Source organism: Neolamprologus brichardi, chromosome 6, assembly GCF_056152115.1.
Source record: "Neolamprologus brichardi isolate AB-2024 chromosome 6, ASM5615211v1, whole genome shotgun sequence".
NCBI classification, from domain to species: Eukaryota; Metazoa; Chordata; class Actinopteri; order Cichliformes; family Cichlidae; genus Neolamprologus; species Neolamprologus brichardi.
In genome coordinates, this window is record NC_142109.1 from 31,880,113 (window position 1) to 31,894,330 (window position 14,218).

The window sequence follows — 14,218 nt, forward strand, 5'->3', positions numbered from 1 at the left end:
TCTTTGCTGTTAGCTGGTTCTGGTTTTAAACTGATTGGGGTATTGCATGTAGGTGTCTTCCCACACTCCAAAGACATGTCGGAGACAGATGGACAGAAAACAATTTCTATAAGCAAAAGTGAAAATAAATTCTAGGTCTGGGTGGTGCAGTGGTTAGCAATGTCGCCTGAACCAGCCGGAGTCTTTCTGTGTGAAGTTTGCATGTTCTCGCTGCACCTTTATAGGTTCTCTCTGGGTGCTACAGGTTCCTCCTAGAGTCTAAAGACATGCATGTTACATTAACTGGCGTAGGGATGCACCGATACCGGTATCGGGGCCGATACTGTAAAATGTGTGTGTACTCATACTCGTAAAAGTTAACCGATACCAACTTATTTCATTAATCAGAGGGTGGCTTGTCATTTCTGTTGCCGTTTTTTAGATTGGCCACTAGGGGGCCAATTATTATTTTATTTATTATTTATTTTATAATAATTATTTTGTTTGTTTGTTTACAATATGGACACTAATTTAAAAGTTTAATTTATTCGCAAACCTAATTTGTATTTATTTTATTCCAAACATGTTTGTTTGGAATAAAACAAAAAAAGAATTTGTTTGTTTGTTTGCATATGTTTATTTATTATTCTGAAAGCTCGAGACAGTGCCAATAGTTCAGTGATATTTTGTAAAATTACAATGTGGAGACTCTGCAGTAATTTAACAGAAGTGCTTATTTTTCACTTGAAATTTTTTTGTGGTCATTTTTATTAAGATTTTATTTTTTATCGGCAGAGAATAAAATAAAACCTGTCTTCCAATTCATTGCATTTGTGTGTGTGTGGTAGAAGTATCGTTTTTTTGTACTCTGTATCAGCAAGTACTCAGATCGAAGTATCGGTATCGTATCGGTTTGAAAAAATTGGTATCGTTGCATCCCTAAACTGGCGATTATATTTCACCATAGGTGTGACTGTTATCTGTGTCTCTGAGTTGCTCCTGTGATGGACTGGTGACCTGTCTTTACCTCGCCTTCCTCCCAATCACAGCTGGGAACACATTTAATTTAACCACCTGTTATGCGTCTGTTCCTTAAGCTAAAGATGCAGATTCAATTGTTTTGTTTCTGTTCTGGTTAGAGAAAGCTTTAATGTTTTCTGAACAAAGTTGTACACTCTGTTGTATGATATTTTCCTTTTTTAACTTCCTGCATACAATACCCTTCATAACCTAGATCAAGATTCTTCAAGAATCTTTATTTTATTATATTTAAACCCATAAGATGGTTCATGTAATCCAATAGTCCAATGCGTTGTTTTTGTAATTGGATAAACTATTTCCAGCTGTTCTGAAATTATTTGAAAATTTTGTTCGGATGACCAGTTTTTCTGTTAGCATAATAAACTTATTTTAGATAACACAGTGTGCTGTTGGAACACAGAAGCGATGGCTGCTGAAAATATACCTGTGTATGTTTCATTAAATTTAAGTTACAAGCTATGATTATTGATTCCATTAATTATTATTTACAAACCTTCTGAATAGTGACATATTATAATAGATGAAAGCAAACTGACTTCTTTCAAAAAACAGAGCCATGTCCAACTGGCCGTAAACATACAAGCAGTTGTGTATATAATAAAATTCCCGTTACATTTTAAAGCAGGAAATTAATGCATTTTTCAGCATAAATCTCTTTAACAACCTAACACAACTTCAAATACTATGCAGTATTTATACAAGAGGCAGTCTTTATACAATATAAAGTCAGATCATACATGCAAGGCATGAGTACTAACATGTTTTAGTAGATCTGGCATCGAATAATAAAATAGCCAACAAAACTGTGACATTTTCCATGTGCTTTGATAAAAGAGCCTCTTCAAAGAGCCCATTGATTGATATGTGGAGCACAGCAGATGCATCTTCACAAATGTGAAATACTGTGAATAATGGCTGAATACTGCTTTGATTGATTTTTCTCACTTGGGGAAAAATATGCCACATTAGCTTTGCCTTTAATGACATTGTATGCTTTACTTTTCATACATAGGCTTGTTTTTATATCCCGTGTTTAACAAAGACAGCCCATTTTGCTAAATGACTCAAATCCAGTTTCATCCCCTTCACCTGGAGCTTTTACAACAATTTCTACAATGACTGAAAAACCATCCACTGAACCCTCTATGTGTCTATTTTTCATCATATAATTTGTGAAGCTGACATTTACAGCACAGCACTGAAAAAACTTCTCATATGTGTATCAGTGAAATGAAAGTTTAGTTAATTATAGTTGTGAGTCGACTTAGTTTGTATAGTTATTTCTATAATTTCACTATTGCCAAATATACCTCAAAGGTCTTTACAGTGTGTACAGCAGACAACACCATCTGTCCTTGTTGCTTAAAACATGAAACCTAAACATATTTTTGTTTCAGATGGTTGGGTATATATATATACACACACATATATATACACACACATATATATACACACACATATATATATATATATATATATATATATATATATATATATATATATGTATATATATATATATATATGTGTGTGTATATATATATGTGTGTGTATATATATGTGTGTGTATATACATATATATATACACACACATATATATATATATATATATATATATACATATATATATATATATATATATATATATGTGTGTGTGTATATGTATGTATGTATGTATATATGTATTAGAAGAGAAAAGACGGTGGAGGCAATGCTGTGCCGTGGCCACGTATGGCTGCTAGTTGAAGTGGGCCACTGGTGTTTATTGACTGTTGACATTGACAGAAGTAGTTGGATGAAATCTGAAGTGTACAGAGCTGATCAGACAGTGCAAAGTTGATATTGAAAAGTGCAAGATTGTCACTTGATCTCAGCCCAATAAAACATGCTTTTCAGTCACTGAAGGCAGAGAAGCCCACAACACAGCAGCAACTGAGGGCAGCTGCAGCCTAGCAGAGCATCTCACTGGAGGACACGCAAAATTTCGTGATCTAGATGGGTTTTAAATGTCAGGTAGTCGCTGACTGCCAATCCAGGTATTAAAAATAATAATTACATTTAAAATATTTTTGTCCAATTAGTTTGAGCCTCTGAAAACAAGACTTGATACTTTTGTAAAACCCCTTCTGCTAACAGTAACAAGTATCAGATTTCATGTTTTTTCCCCCCAAAGGTCTGCTTAATGCTTTCTCTCTCCAACACCCAAATGAAACCTCTGTCCAGCCTCATTCATGTCTTTCATGTAAAACAGCAGATCGAAGCACTTTGTCCAAGACATGTTTCTTCTGGACAAATCCACACAGTGTGAGTATATTTTTTTAGAGCACAGCAGGATAAAAAGCTGGGAGTCGTGACTTAGAGGTCTTTGAGTTAGCCACTGCCTTTTCATGTGTGTGTTTTGTGTGTGTTTGCCTGTGTGATGTTAAACACGTTAAGGAGAATTTGAGGCTCTGTTGATGAAATGTCAAGCAGCGAGGGGCTGACCGAAGGAGGTGGATGTTGCTGTGGTGACTGCAGTCCTACGTTTAAAACAACTGAAGGGTCAAAATGTCAAAGGCTCGCAGTGATGTCAAAACGACTTTCCTTGTATTTTTTCACAACTTTTACGCTTTCTTTTATAGAATCTATATAACATGTATTATTAATTAACAGTTATCCATAACGTATTGAATTTAATTATTCGATCCCAATTTCCTCCACTTTTGGAAGCCACCATTTAAACAGACTCCCCGGATGACTCTCCAAATCCTCCTCATTCTCTGCCTATAGCCCCGGCCATTGTTGCTCTATACGATGGCACTGCTGACCTATACGAATAGACTAAAAACAGCCACGCATTCATCGCCCGCATCTCTGTGACTGCGCTCTATATGATCTGCTGAGTCGACAGGCCCCATAGGGTTACAAAGAGAGAGAGAAAGAGAGAGGGAGGTAAGGGGGTGGGCGTGTGGGGGACCTGGAACGCGAGCACTGAGCCCGTGCGTAAATTCGCAGTTGCGCGTGCACAAACCGTTTTTACGCACGACCCCAGGAGCGATCGTTGTCTCACCTGCGGCAATTTTCCCACACTTACCGGAAGTTTTCCTCAAGCTACCTTCAAAATAAATGTTGAGGGGCTCCACATATTAGGCGTCGATATGATTAATATATAAAATACACTCAATATTTGCGAAGTGATTATTTTATTTATCTTCTATAATCAAAATTTACTAATCTCAGAACTTAAAGCTGATGACTTCAGAATGCTTGCTGCTGATGCTGTGAAAGTGATTCAGTAAGTTGTAAATTTGTTTGAATCAGAATAAACAAGCAGGAATAAAAACAACACTAACTTGAGGACTTAAAAATGTAATCGAATATGTCGGCAGGTTAGCTTCTCTGTGACAAGCTGATAGAAAATAATAATAATAATTTTATATATATATATATATATATATATATATATATATATATATAAAATTATTATTATTATTATTATTATTATTATTATTATTATTGTCTAAGAGTATAAAGAGCTAGTGCTGTACTTTAATTTTGAAGAATTTAGCCGGAAGACATCGGTCATGTTCCTGTCCTACTTCAAACACTCACCGCTTTCACGTCATTGGAAAAGAAGGGTGGCACGCGCACACTAACGAGCATGAGCGTCCCGCGTGAACGCCAGTATAAAATAGAACCTCCAGGTTCAGACCAAAGTCTATGCAAACAGCATTTAGAGTGTGAGGAGTGTCAGCAGCGCATCCAGGTAAGATGACCCGGAAATTTCCTGTTTCAAAACTTTCCCACGGGGGTGGTTTAATTGATTAAACGGGCCTGATTGGTCCTATTGCAGATATGAGAAGGTGGAGGTTAAATTTATACAGAAAGAAATCTCAAACAGAAACTGTTGCTGTGATTTTTAAAACTACTCCAGACATGCTGCATTTTAATGCTTGTACATATTCTCATTCATGCTCTTTATCTCTCTTTACTCTAGAAATGAATAGAGTCGTTAGAGCCCACATGACCTCACCTATGATGTTCCCAAGAATGGACACTGCTCCTTTCTTTAAGGTGAATTCAACACTTTTTATTTACACTCATGAATGTAAAGTGTAGACATGCCCAGCTTCATCCATTCTCCGTGTCTCCCCCCGTGCGCAGGTGACTGTGTTTGAGCAGGAGCATTTCCAGGGCAAGTGTCTGGAGTTCACTTCTGAGTGCTGCAACATCCACAACTGTGGTATGGACAACATCCGCTCCATCCGAGTGGAGAGTGGAGCGTGAGTCACACAGCCTGTACGCCTGCAAGTCTCTGTGGACAGCTGACTGTGTGTGTGTGTGTGTGAGTGTGTGTTTATGTAATTGTGTTTCTGTGATACAAGGTTAGAGAATGAGGCACCCACTACCAAACATGCCACCACGAAGGCCACTGCATCCTACATGTAGGGTCCACACACCAAGGCAGTAATGGGGGGTGAAAAGGAGTCTTTTATTTTAAAGACATTCAAATTGCTTTCACCATTTCTGGCTTTAAATGCTGTTATACATCCCTCATCATTCATTCTTTAAGGCCACATGAGGGGTTTTATTTTTATAGCTTGCTGTGCACCTTTTTTTTCATTGCTTGTATGTGAAGGTCAGTGTCAGGATCTCTCGGATAAAGATGATGCTTTTAGAAAGAACTATCTGTTTAGAGTAGCTTTAAAAAAAAATGATATCATCTACCAGTGCTGTTATAATAACCTTTCGTGAAGCTTTACTGGACTGGAAACACTTTTGTGTTACTCAGATATTTAAATTTCTTAATGAGTTTAGATATTTTAGAGCAGGGATGTCAAACATAAGCCTTGGGGGCCCTAATCAACAGACCAAGGACGGGTACACTGGACAGCTTTAAAAAATGTGAAGGACTGTGCAGATTATAAACTTTTTACTGTATTTTCATAGGTTTTACAGCTTCTTCTATTCATAAAGACCTCCTCCGTTGTCCTTCGTACTACAAAGTAGTGAATTAACAGGCAATAAAATATTATCTACTGTAAAACTTCATTAAAAGTGTGAATTAATGAAAACTAGTCTAGTTAATGAGCTACCAGAACTTTTACAGTAATTTTACACATTGATTATGGAAAAACTGAGACGTACTGTTGCAATTGCAATTTTATTTCTTTAATTCTACATTAGTTCATCTCAGGGATTAAATATTTAGTTCAGTGTCCTCCACTGGTCCGGCCCACTTAAGATCAAAGTGTATGTAAAACAAGTTTGACATCCCTGTTGTAGAGTTTGGAGTTATCCGTGGTGAGAAGTAAGTTGAGTACCTGCTTTGAAGTACTTGAGCAGAGTATTTCTATTTATGTGAGTTTATATTTCTTCTTCTTTTGGTATCAAAACATCGTGCTAATTTTCAGCAACAAAAAGATGAAGGTGCTGACTACCCAACCATCATAAACCATTAAATAACCAACTACAGAAGTTGTAAAGGAATCGTCTATTTAAATTACATTTTAAAATTATCCTCTTGCCTGTGACGCTCTGTGTGCATGTACATGATTTTTCTTTTAATTATAATGAAATGAGATGCTTGCTTTGTCCAAAGCTCCAGAAAATGCACTGGACTGTTCTGCGGACAGGAGCAATGGGCCCTTCCAGAAATCATGACCCAAACACAAACAAAACAAAAGCCACAAGCAATTTTGTTCTGAAAGATTTTATGTAGGACATATTTTCCTTATTCAACAGCCACAAGTGGGTGCAGCTAGCTAACATTAACACAGCTGAAGGGGGACACCCTCCTTTCACACTGTCAGGATAGAGACTCTTTCTTCTGCGCGGTGAGGTTAGCGGTGGCAGTGGACAGACAAGAACTGTTCACAACAAGGTTTGTGGATATTTTGGGCTTTTTTTAAGACTTCATTTGATTTTGGGTGAACTGTTCACTTATAAATGTGATTAATAACTTTTTTCCCCTCCATCTGAAAAAAGAGTGACGTATTTCAAATCTTTCAAATTCCTTGTAGCTGTTTTTCGTCTTACCTAGCTCTCACTTTCACTAGCTAGCTGCTAATGGGTGTTTTTAAAGCCTTTATTGCAAAAGAAAATATTGATAGTTAAGCACAAATGTACATTTGCAACATGCCGTTGAATACTGGGCTAAAATTAGCTGTAAAGTTCTGAAAAACTGAGCAGAGCCACACATTCAATCAGTAGCTCCTGTTGTTTTATCATCATTAAAAGGACTGCTCCACTTTTCATTTTCCACTTTAAAGGACACTTTACAGGTTTAAATAGTTTTACACTGTCATGATACATTTAAACTCAGCCAGCCCAGGAGTAATCAGTAGCCCTCACCATCCTGACTCGTGGATTCAAACATTGTGTTCTTGGTTGAGCATGAACGTGTGTGACATTTCCGTCATTTGCAGATTTGTTTGTGTTTATGTAAAACATAACAAGAAGCTCATTTTGATCATATATTCTTAAGGACTTTAATGTGACCCACATATTTGTTCCTAAAATGTATAGAAATGTGTCAGAAAGTTTTATCAGACTCACAACTTGAACTGTGAAGTCAAGTTGTGATTCCTAAAGGAAATGTAGTCCCTTCCTGTGTAAATAATGCAGCTGTCTGCTGGTGACGTCTCACAGGGTCAGAAAGTCTTTGGACTTCTCTTAATTTAGGAGCAGAGCACCAAATGTAACGCTCTGGGACATTTATGCATGTATTTATTCTTAACGCTGAGTGTAAGAGCAAACTTGTGTCTGACGCACTTAGGACCAAATCGTTGCTGCTTGCATCCTCATACGTAACCGCCCAGGCCTTAGTCATGGTGTGTAAAGCCTGCCAGAGTAGTGATTCTCCAAACACATGCTGCTTTCGCCAGTTTTATCTTATCAGTGGAAAAACACACTGAAAAGTAAAAGATGGCGAGCACTGCTTTTCACTAACAGTGCAGTGTCAGCTATTTGTACTCCCTTCCTCTGTGCAAATGTGTTACTATTTTGTGGGAACAAAAGTGGGGACTTAAAACTATATACCAGTTTTTAAATTGCGTTGATAGGCCACGTAAAACCAGAGTCATGATAAAAAAAATATATGCGATGTTTTTTCCTGAATACTATCACTATGTTTACTGCAGGAAGAAACAGTAAAACTGTGTTTTCTAAGGAAAGCACCCAGAAGCACTCTCTGCTTGCAAACAAAAACAAAAAAAACCTTTCCTATTGATGGAAAATTGACCATGTCGACCAATCAGAAAATGATTCTATTAAATCAAGTCACATAAACAATAGTCCCCGCTGGTCACTTTTATCAAAAGGCACAGACTATTGAAAAATGGGCAATGTGACAGCGCCTCAAAAAGTCAAGACATCTCGAACTCTCACGGCTGACCTGGGGAGGGTCAAGTAAAGTTCACTTAAGTGTTTCTATCAAAAATACTCCTCAAAAATTGTTTGCCAGTTTTATTGTGTGGACACAACTCAGATTTTGGTTGCAATTTTTATCTAAGACTAATTTAATTACAAATAGATACTTTTTAAAAACATTGTGTTGCAGCGGTGCAGTAAGCACAGAAGAGAACTATATCTGCCTGAGCTGGAGGCGGCAGAGCTGAAGATGCTTATATTTTTGTTGGGAGTGACCAGGAAGGACAGGATCTGAAATGAATATAACCGAGGATGTAGAGAGCCAAGGCTGAGGCCATGTTGACATGTGCAGAGGAGGGCTAAAGGATGTTAAAAATGGAACTGCCAGGCAGGAGAAGCGAGGAAGACCACAGAGAAAGTTTGTAGATGTATTGAAGGAGGACATATGGGGTCGGTGTAACAGAAGAGGATGCTAGTGTCAGGGGGAGACGGAGGCAGATGATCCGCTGTCCCTAGCAACCTCTGAAATAGCTGAAAGAAGAAGATTGTAGAGCAGTGATCCAAATTTTTAGACTATTTAAAATGAACTACAGGAGAGTAAAAATACCATCAAACATTGTAGCTTGATTACTTCCTCTTTTATCTGTGTTGATATACATTCTTTCAGATACATTTACTGAACATTATCTGAACACTGGGGGGAAAAGTTTGGTTTAGTTTGTTGATACGTTCGAGTTAAACGTTTTTTATGAAGTGTTGATTTGGGTACAAAATCCCATTTCAGAGCAGGTAGGAAAAAACACTGACAGCTGTTTGGTCAATAAAAAAAACTGAAGGTGCAGTGCATTGTGTGACGTTCACTCCATTGTCTTTAAAAAATGTATGTGAGTCAGACTCAAGACAGGCAGTCTTTTATTCACAACTTCTTCTTTCTCAGACATCATTTGGTGGGGAAAAAACACTTTCAGGATTGTTTTTCACTTTTTGGTCCTTTGTCTTGTAGGAATAGGATGACATGTGGGACTGCACAACAATTTTATCCCCGGTGTTTTTGAAGTTCAAACATATCAAACATTCAGATCTCTCTGAATTAGTACGTATTAACGCATTCTTGCTCCACATTAAGTCTTGTTAATGGCTGATAACTCATCGTGGGAAAGTTACATAAGCCGCTGATGATGGCTGAACGTGTTGGTTGTAAATATGAGTTCGAGAATTCTGTTTTTAATTTTGCGTGTGTGCAAAAAAACAGAAAAGAAAAATCCAAAATAGGACACTCACTGCTTACGACATGATGCATCAGCACTCATGAGGCTGACGAGCAGGCCCTCTCATCCTGTCAGATGTCACTTGTCTGATTTATGTTCAGACTGATTTCAAACTGTGCTGATTACCGTTTTTGCTCTGATATTTTTACCTCTGCCACTCTTTTTTTTCCAGCTGGGTGGGTTTTGAGCACCATGATTTCCAAGGCCAACAGTTCATCCTGGAGAGGGGCGAGTACCCCAACTGGGACGCCTACAGCGGCTCTCTGTCCTACCACAACGAGCGCTTCATGTCATTCCGCCCCATCTACTGTGCCGTGAGTAGCAGCAGAGGGAGGAAAGGGTTGGGGGATGCAAAAATGAAAGGGTACAAGATAAGCAGGAGTGAGAGAGATGATGATAGTGAGTGACAGAAGGTGCAGTGAGCCACACAGCGGGTGACTGAGACAGCTCAAAAATAGAAATGAGACAGCTCAGAGCTAAATCTGTGCTCCCTCTGCGCTAACATTAGTCTGTTTCTTTTTCTCTATTTCCAAAGTCTCACCACAGCAGCCGTATGATGATCTTTGAGAGGGAAAACTTCATGGGGCGTTGCACCGAGCTGTGTGACGACTACCCCTCGCTGGAGGCCATGGGCTGGTTCATGCCCGAGGTGGGCTCCATGCATGTGCAGTGTGGCGCGTAAGTCGGACACGTTCCTCCGTAAATCGTCAAGTTTAAGTAAAAGCCAACATGAGTGGCTTCAAAGATGCTTGCTCTCCAAGTGCTTGCACATTGGGCATCTCTTCATAATGTTTCCATCACAATATAAAATACTTTGGGGAGTAAATAAAACTGATTTGAAAGCGGCTGCATAGATAGAGGAGAGTAAAATCCATTAAGAACTGAGACTAAAAACACACCCTGATTTACATGCTCAAGTCACTTTCACACTCCTGAAACGTCTAGAGTCGTTCTTTCTTACATGACTTTTCTTGTGTGGTATTTTCTCTCAACTCGAAATGCTCAATTTGTTTTGAGGATATGCAGGAGGTAGGTCACATGATCCACCATGTCACCAGATTATCTGCTAAACTCTCAAATGGGCCTGACTGTACATTATATGGGTGGCACGGTGGTTAGCACTGTTGCCGCACAGCAAGAAGGTCCTGAGTTCAATTGCACCATCAGGTCTTTCTGTGTGGAGTTTGCATGTTCTCCCCGTGTTTGTGTGGGTCTCCGGGTACTCCGGCTTCCTCCCACCGTCCAAAGACATGCAGCTTGTGGGGATAGGTTAATTGGATACTCCAAATTGCCACTAGGTGTGAATGTGCGAATGAATGTGAGTGCGAATGGTTGTCTGTTCCTGTGTGTTGGCCCTGTGACAGACTGGCGACCTGTCCAGGGTGTACCCCGCCTCTCGCCCTATGACAGCTGGGATAGGCTCCAGCGCCCCCCGCGACCCTGAAAAGGATAAGCGGAAGCGAATGGATGGATGTACATTATATCTTTAATTTGTGCCTCCTCGTCTCGTCTCCACCTTCTGACTGTGACCTAGAAATGATCTCAGATGTCAGTACTGAAAATTGTGTCAGTTACTAAAATGCACTGGAGAGGAGAGAGAAGAGGCTGCAGGTCTTACAAAGACCAAGTGTTTTTACCTCGTATTTTTTTAAAAAAAAGAATATTTTGTTTTAATAGGTTGTTTCAGTGATTTAAGGAGGTCAGCTATGTGACCAAAGCTTCTGTCCTTCAACTTTTCTGTGTAATTTAAAACAGCGGTCCCCAACCTTTTTTGCGCCACGGACCGGTTTATGCCCGACAATATTTTCACGGACCGGCCTTTAAGGTGTCGCGGATAAATACAACAAAATAAAACTAGTACCGAAAAAAAGCTGTATTCATAACACACGTGAAAAGACCCAGGAAAACCAAGTTAACGGTCAAAACGATAACAAAATAACACTGAAAACCGATACAAACCCTGAAAACCATCGATTTCCCATCTGAGCCTCAACTCTCGCGGCCCGGTACCAAACGACTCATGGACCGGTACAGGTCCGAGGCCCGGGGGTTAGGGACCGCTGGGTTAAAAAACAAAGTTTTCTTTCGATACAGTTGATCACAGTTACATCTGAGATCATGAACTACAGCACTATTAAAATTGTAGCTAATAAATTCATGATCGTGTTGTGTCACATCATGTTGAATTGACATTACTTTAAAATTAAGCCCCAATTGCAAATATGTCTTAAATCCATGTGTGAAAAAGGCTTCACTGTCAACGTTCCGAGCAAGACTTTATTCTCTTCTAGGAGACATATTTTTATTTTAAAATACACGCTTAGTGCTCTATTCACACATGAGCTTCAACAAAAGGTTGAGAGAATAAAACTGAGGCTCTGTTCCAAGTTATCTTTTTGACACGTGGATTGCAGAGCAGGAGATGCTTTGCGTCAGCAGTGCTGTCAGTGATGTTTAGGTGAAGATGCTCGCCGATGCACACTCTGAGCAGTGTACTAGGGAGTTAAGAGTGCAACAACTCAGAAGAGAGGAGACTGTAGAGTAAATAAATAATCCGAGCTTAGATCGTACAGTAGCCGGAAGTCAGTCAACAAAGCAACAAACGGGCAAAAACAAAGAAGAAAAAGTGAGAAATACTAGCTGCAGAACGCTGCAAAGTCTGAGTGCGCAGAAGTAAGTAATTAGCTGATGAGAAGCAGGTTCGACTAGGTAAACACAGATGATGCTAATGTGGGCGGGGCAGATCGTTACAAATGTGGAAGAACTAACAAAAAGGAAGTAAAACTTTCTGAACACAAAAACATCCCTAACCGCGACGGGCAGGTGATAAACTCTCTAGCATCTGGTCTGATTGTGTCAAACATTTGCGCTGTCACGTATAGACGGTCGTGTGAATCAGGCAACTGCTTTGGCCAACTGGGAAATATCTCAGCCTGTAGCGTGACATTCAGTCTTTTCTAGATGTCCATGTTTCCCCTGGGGTGAAGTGCAATATCTTTTTATTATCATCTTCAGCCTGGCATCCGTTCTTTTCTTTATGACAGAATGTCTGCAAAATAAAAAAAAAACATTTTAATGAGCATGCTAAAATATGAAGGGTCTACACGGTCTGTTTATCAGGGTAGCGGCTCGTGTGCCGATGTGACAACCTCTCACATTTCTGGTGTGTCCTGTCATATCAGCTGCCGGACTTTGGTGTTATTTATTATGAGTTTCACAGCCTCAAAGAGCAGCTAACATGACATATTTTTGTTTACACATTTCCACTGAATTCGTCATGACACATTTGTTATTTACGACGATTTTTCATCAAAACAAGCCCTCAAATAAAATTGGCATACGGTTATGTGCCTGTCACAGATTTGTTGACTAATCGCTAAAATCATATAGTTGTGCAGTAATATCAAAGATATGTTTGCGTTCATTTAGTCATCCACATAGTGACTGTTCTTAATGAATCTCCTCCTCCTGCCTCTGCGTTTCCACAGCTTTGTGTGCTATGAGTACCCCGGCTACAGAGGCCAGCAGTACATCATGGAGTGTGAGAGGCACAGCGGCGATTACCAGCACTGGAGGAACTGGGGCTCTCACTGTCAGACTCCAAAGATCCAGTCCATCAGACGCATCAAGCACTGAGAGGCGGCAGATCAGGACAGCAGCGGCAGAACAACCTGGGCTCTGGCTAACACCTGTGTGTTCAAATTTAGGGGCCCAAATCATTAACCTACAGTTCTGTGACACAAACCATTAGTGATGTAGCAGCTACCTCTTTATTCCAGCACGTGTATTTGTTGCTCTTAAAAATGAAGTGTGTTGTTTTCCATCCATCCGTTTACACAATACAGGCTCACGGGACGGTTGGAGCCTATCCCAGCTTACATGGGACAAGAGGCCGGGTACATAGAAAGACAAACATTCAGCTAATTTCACAAATATGAGAACCTGAAGAAAACCTCATAGACACAGGGAAAACATGCACACTCCATGCAGAAGGGACCCAGCCGGGCGGTGGATTCAATCCCTGGACTACCTGCTCCACTGCTACCACTATGCCAGCTACGGTTTTCTTTTGGTACATGTAAAATAAAGATCAGAGTGAGAATGTGAGTTATTCCTGTGTTGTGTGAGAATGCAAGACAGTGTTCGGTGTCAAATCAGCTGATCTCCAAAGTGAGCGAGGTGACAGGTGAATAATAATGACTTGATCACATGACTGTGCAAAACTATTAAGGTTAGTCGTACCTGAGCTGAAGAATCAGCACTACGTGTGTGTGCACACCTACAAAGTGTACCTCGTGGCGCAGTAGCTCATCCAGATCAGGGGCCACTAAAATTCACAGGTTATTGTAACGTGTGAAGTACAGAAAGAAAGTGGTACGATTTCTTATTTGTTTTCACTCGTGCACAAACAAAAAAAAATCCAATCCACTGAGAAGTCAAAGCGGTGCTCAAACAGCCATATTTGTCATATTACTGTTGTTACAATAGAAGCGCCAGAAAGGCCCCAACCACACCTTCCTCATGTGGGAGTCAGCTAATGGAAGCAGTCCCTCCATGATCACAAACACTAAGCTCAATATCAT

The 14,218-nt window shown here is 39.7% G+C and overlaps 1 protein-coding gene across 1 annotated transcript; it reads left to right on the forward strand.

Annotated features, from left to right (window-relative positions):
- Positions 1–4,689: 4,689 nt before the first annotated feature.
- On the forward strand, positions 4,690–13,736 carry cryba1l2 (crystallin, beta A1, like 2). Its single transcript, XM_035907692.2, has 6 exons — positions 4,690–4,762; positions 4,994–5,070; positions 5,161–5,279; positions 9,808–9,949; positions 10,171–10,313; positions 13,124–13,736. The coding sequence occupies exons 2-6, from the start codon at positions 4,996–4,998 to the stop codon at positions 13,269–13,271; spliced, it is 627 nt and encodes a 208-aa protein (XP_035763585.2). The 5' UTR covers positions 4,690–4,762; positions 4,994–4,995; the 3' UTR covers positions 13,272–13,736.
- The last annotated feature ends 482 nt before the right edge of the window (positions 13,737–14,218 follow it).

What these genes read in the sequence shown, in the direction of transcription:
- cryba1l2 (XM_035907692.2), top strand. Translation starts at nt 4,996, where the DNA reads ATGAATAGAGTCGTTAGAGCCCACATGACCTCACCTATGATGTTCCCA. An exon ending in ACACTGCTCCTTTCTTTAAG is followed by an intron (nt 5,071 to 5,160) that starts GTGAATTCAACA and finishes CCCCGTGCGCAG; the next exon opens with GTGACTGTGTTTGAGCAGGA. An exon ending in ATGCATGTGCAGTGTGGCGC is followed by an intron (nt 10,314 to 13,123) that starts GTAAGTCGGACA and finishes GCGTTTCCACAG; the next exon opens with CTTTGTGTGCTATGAGTACC.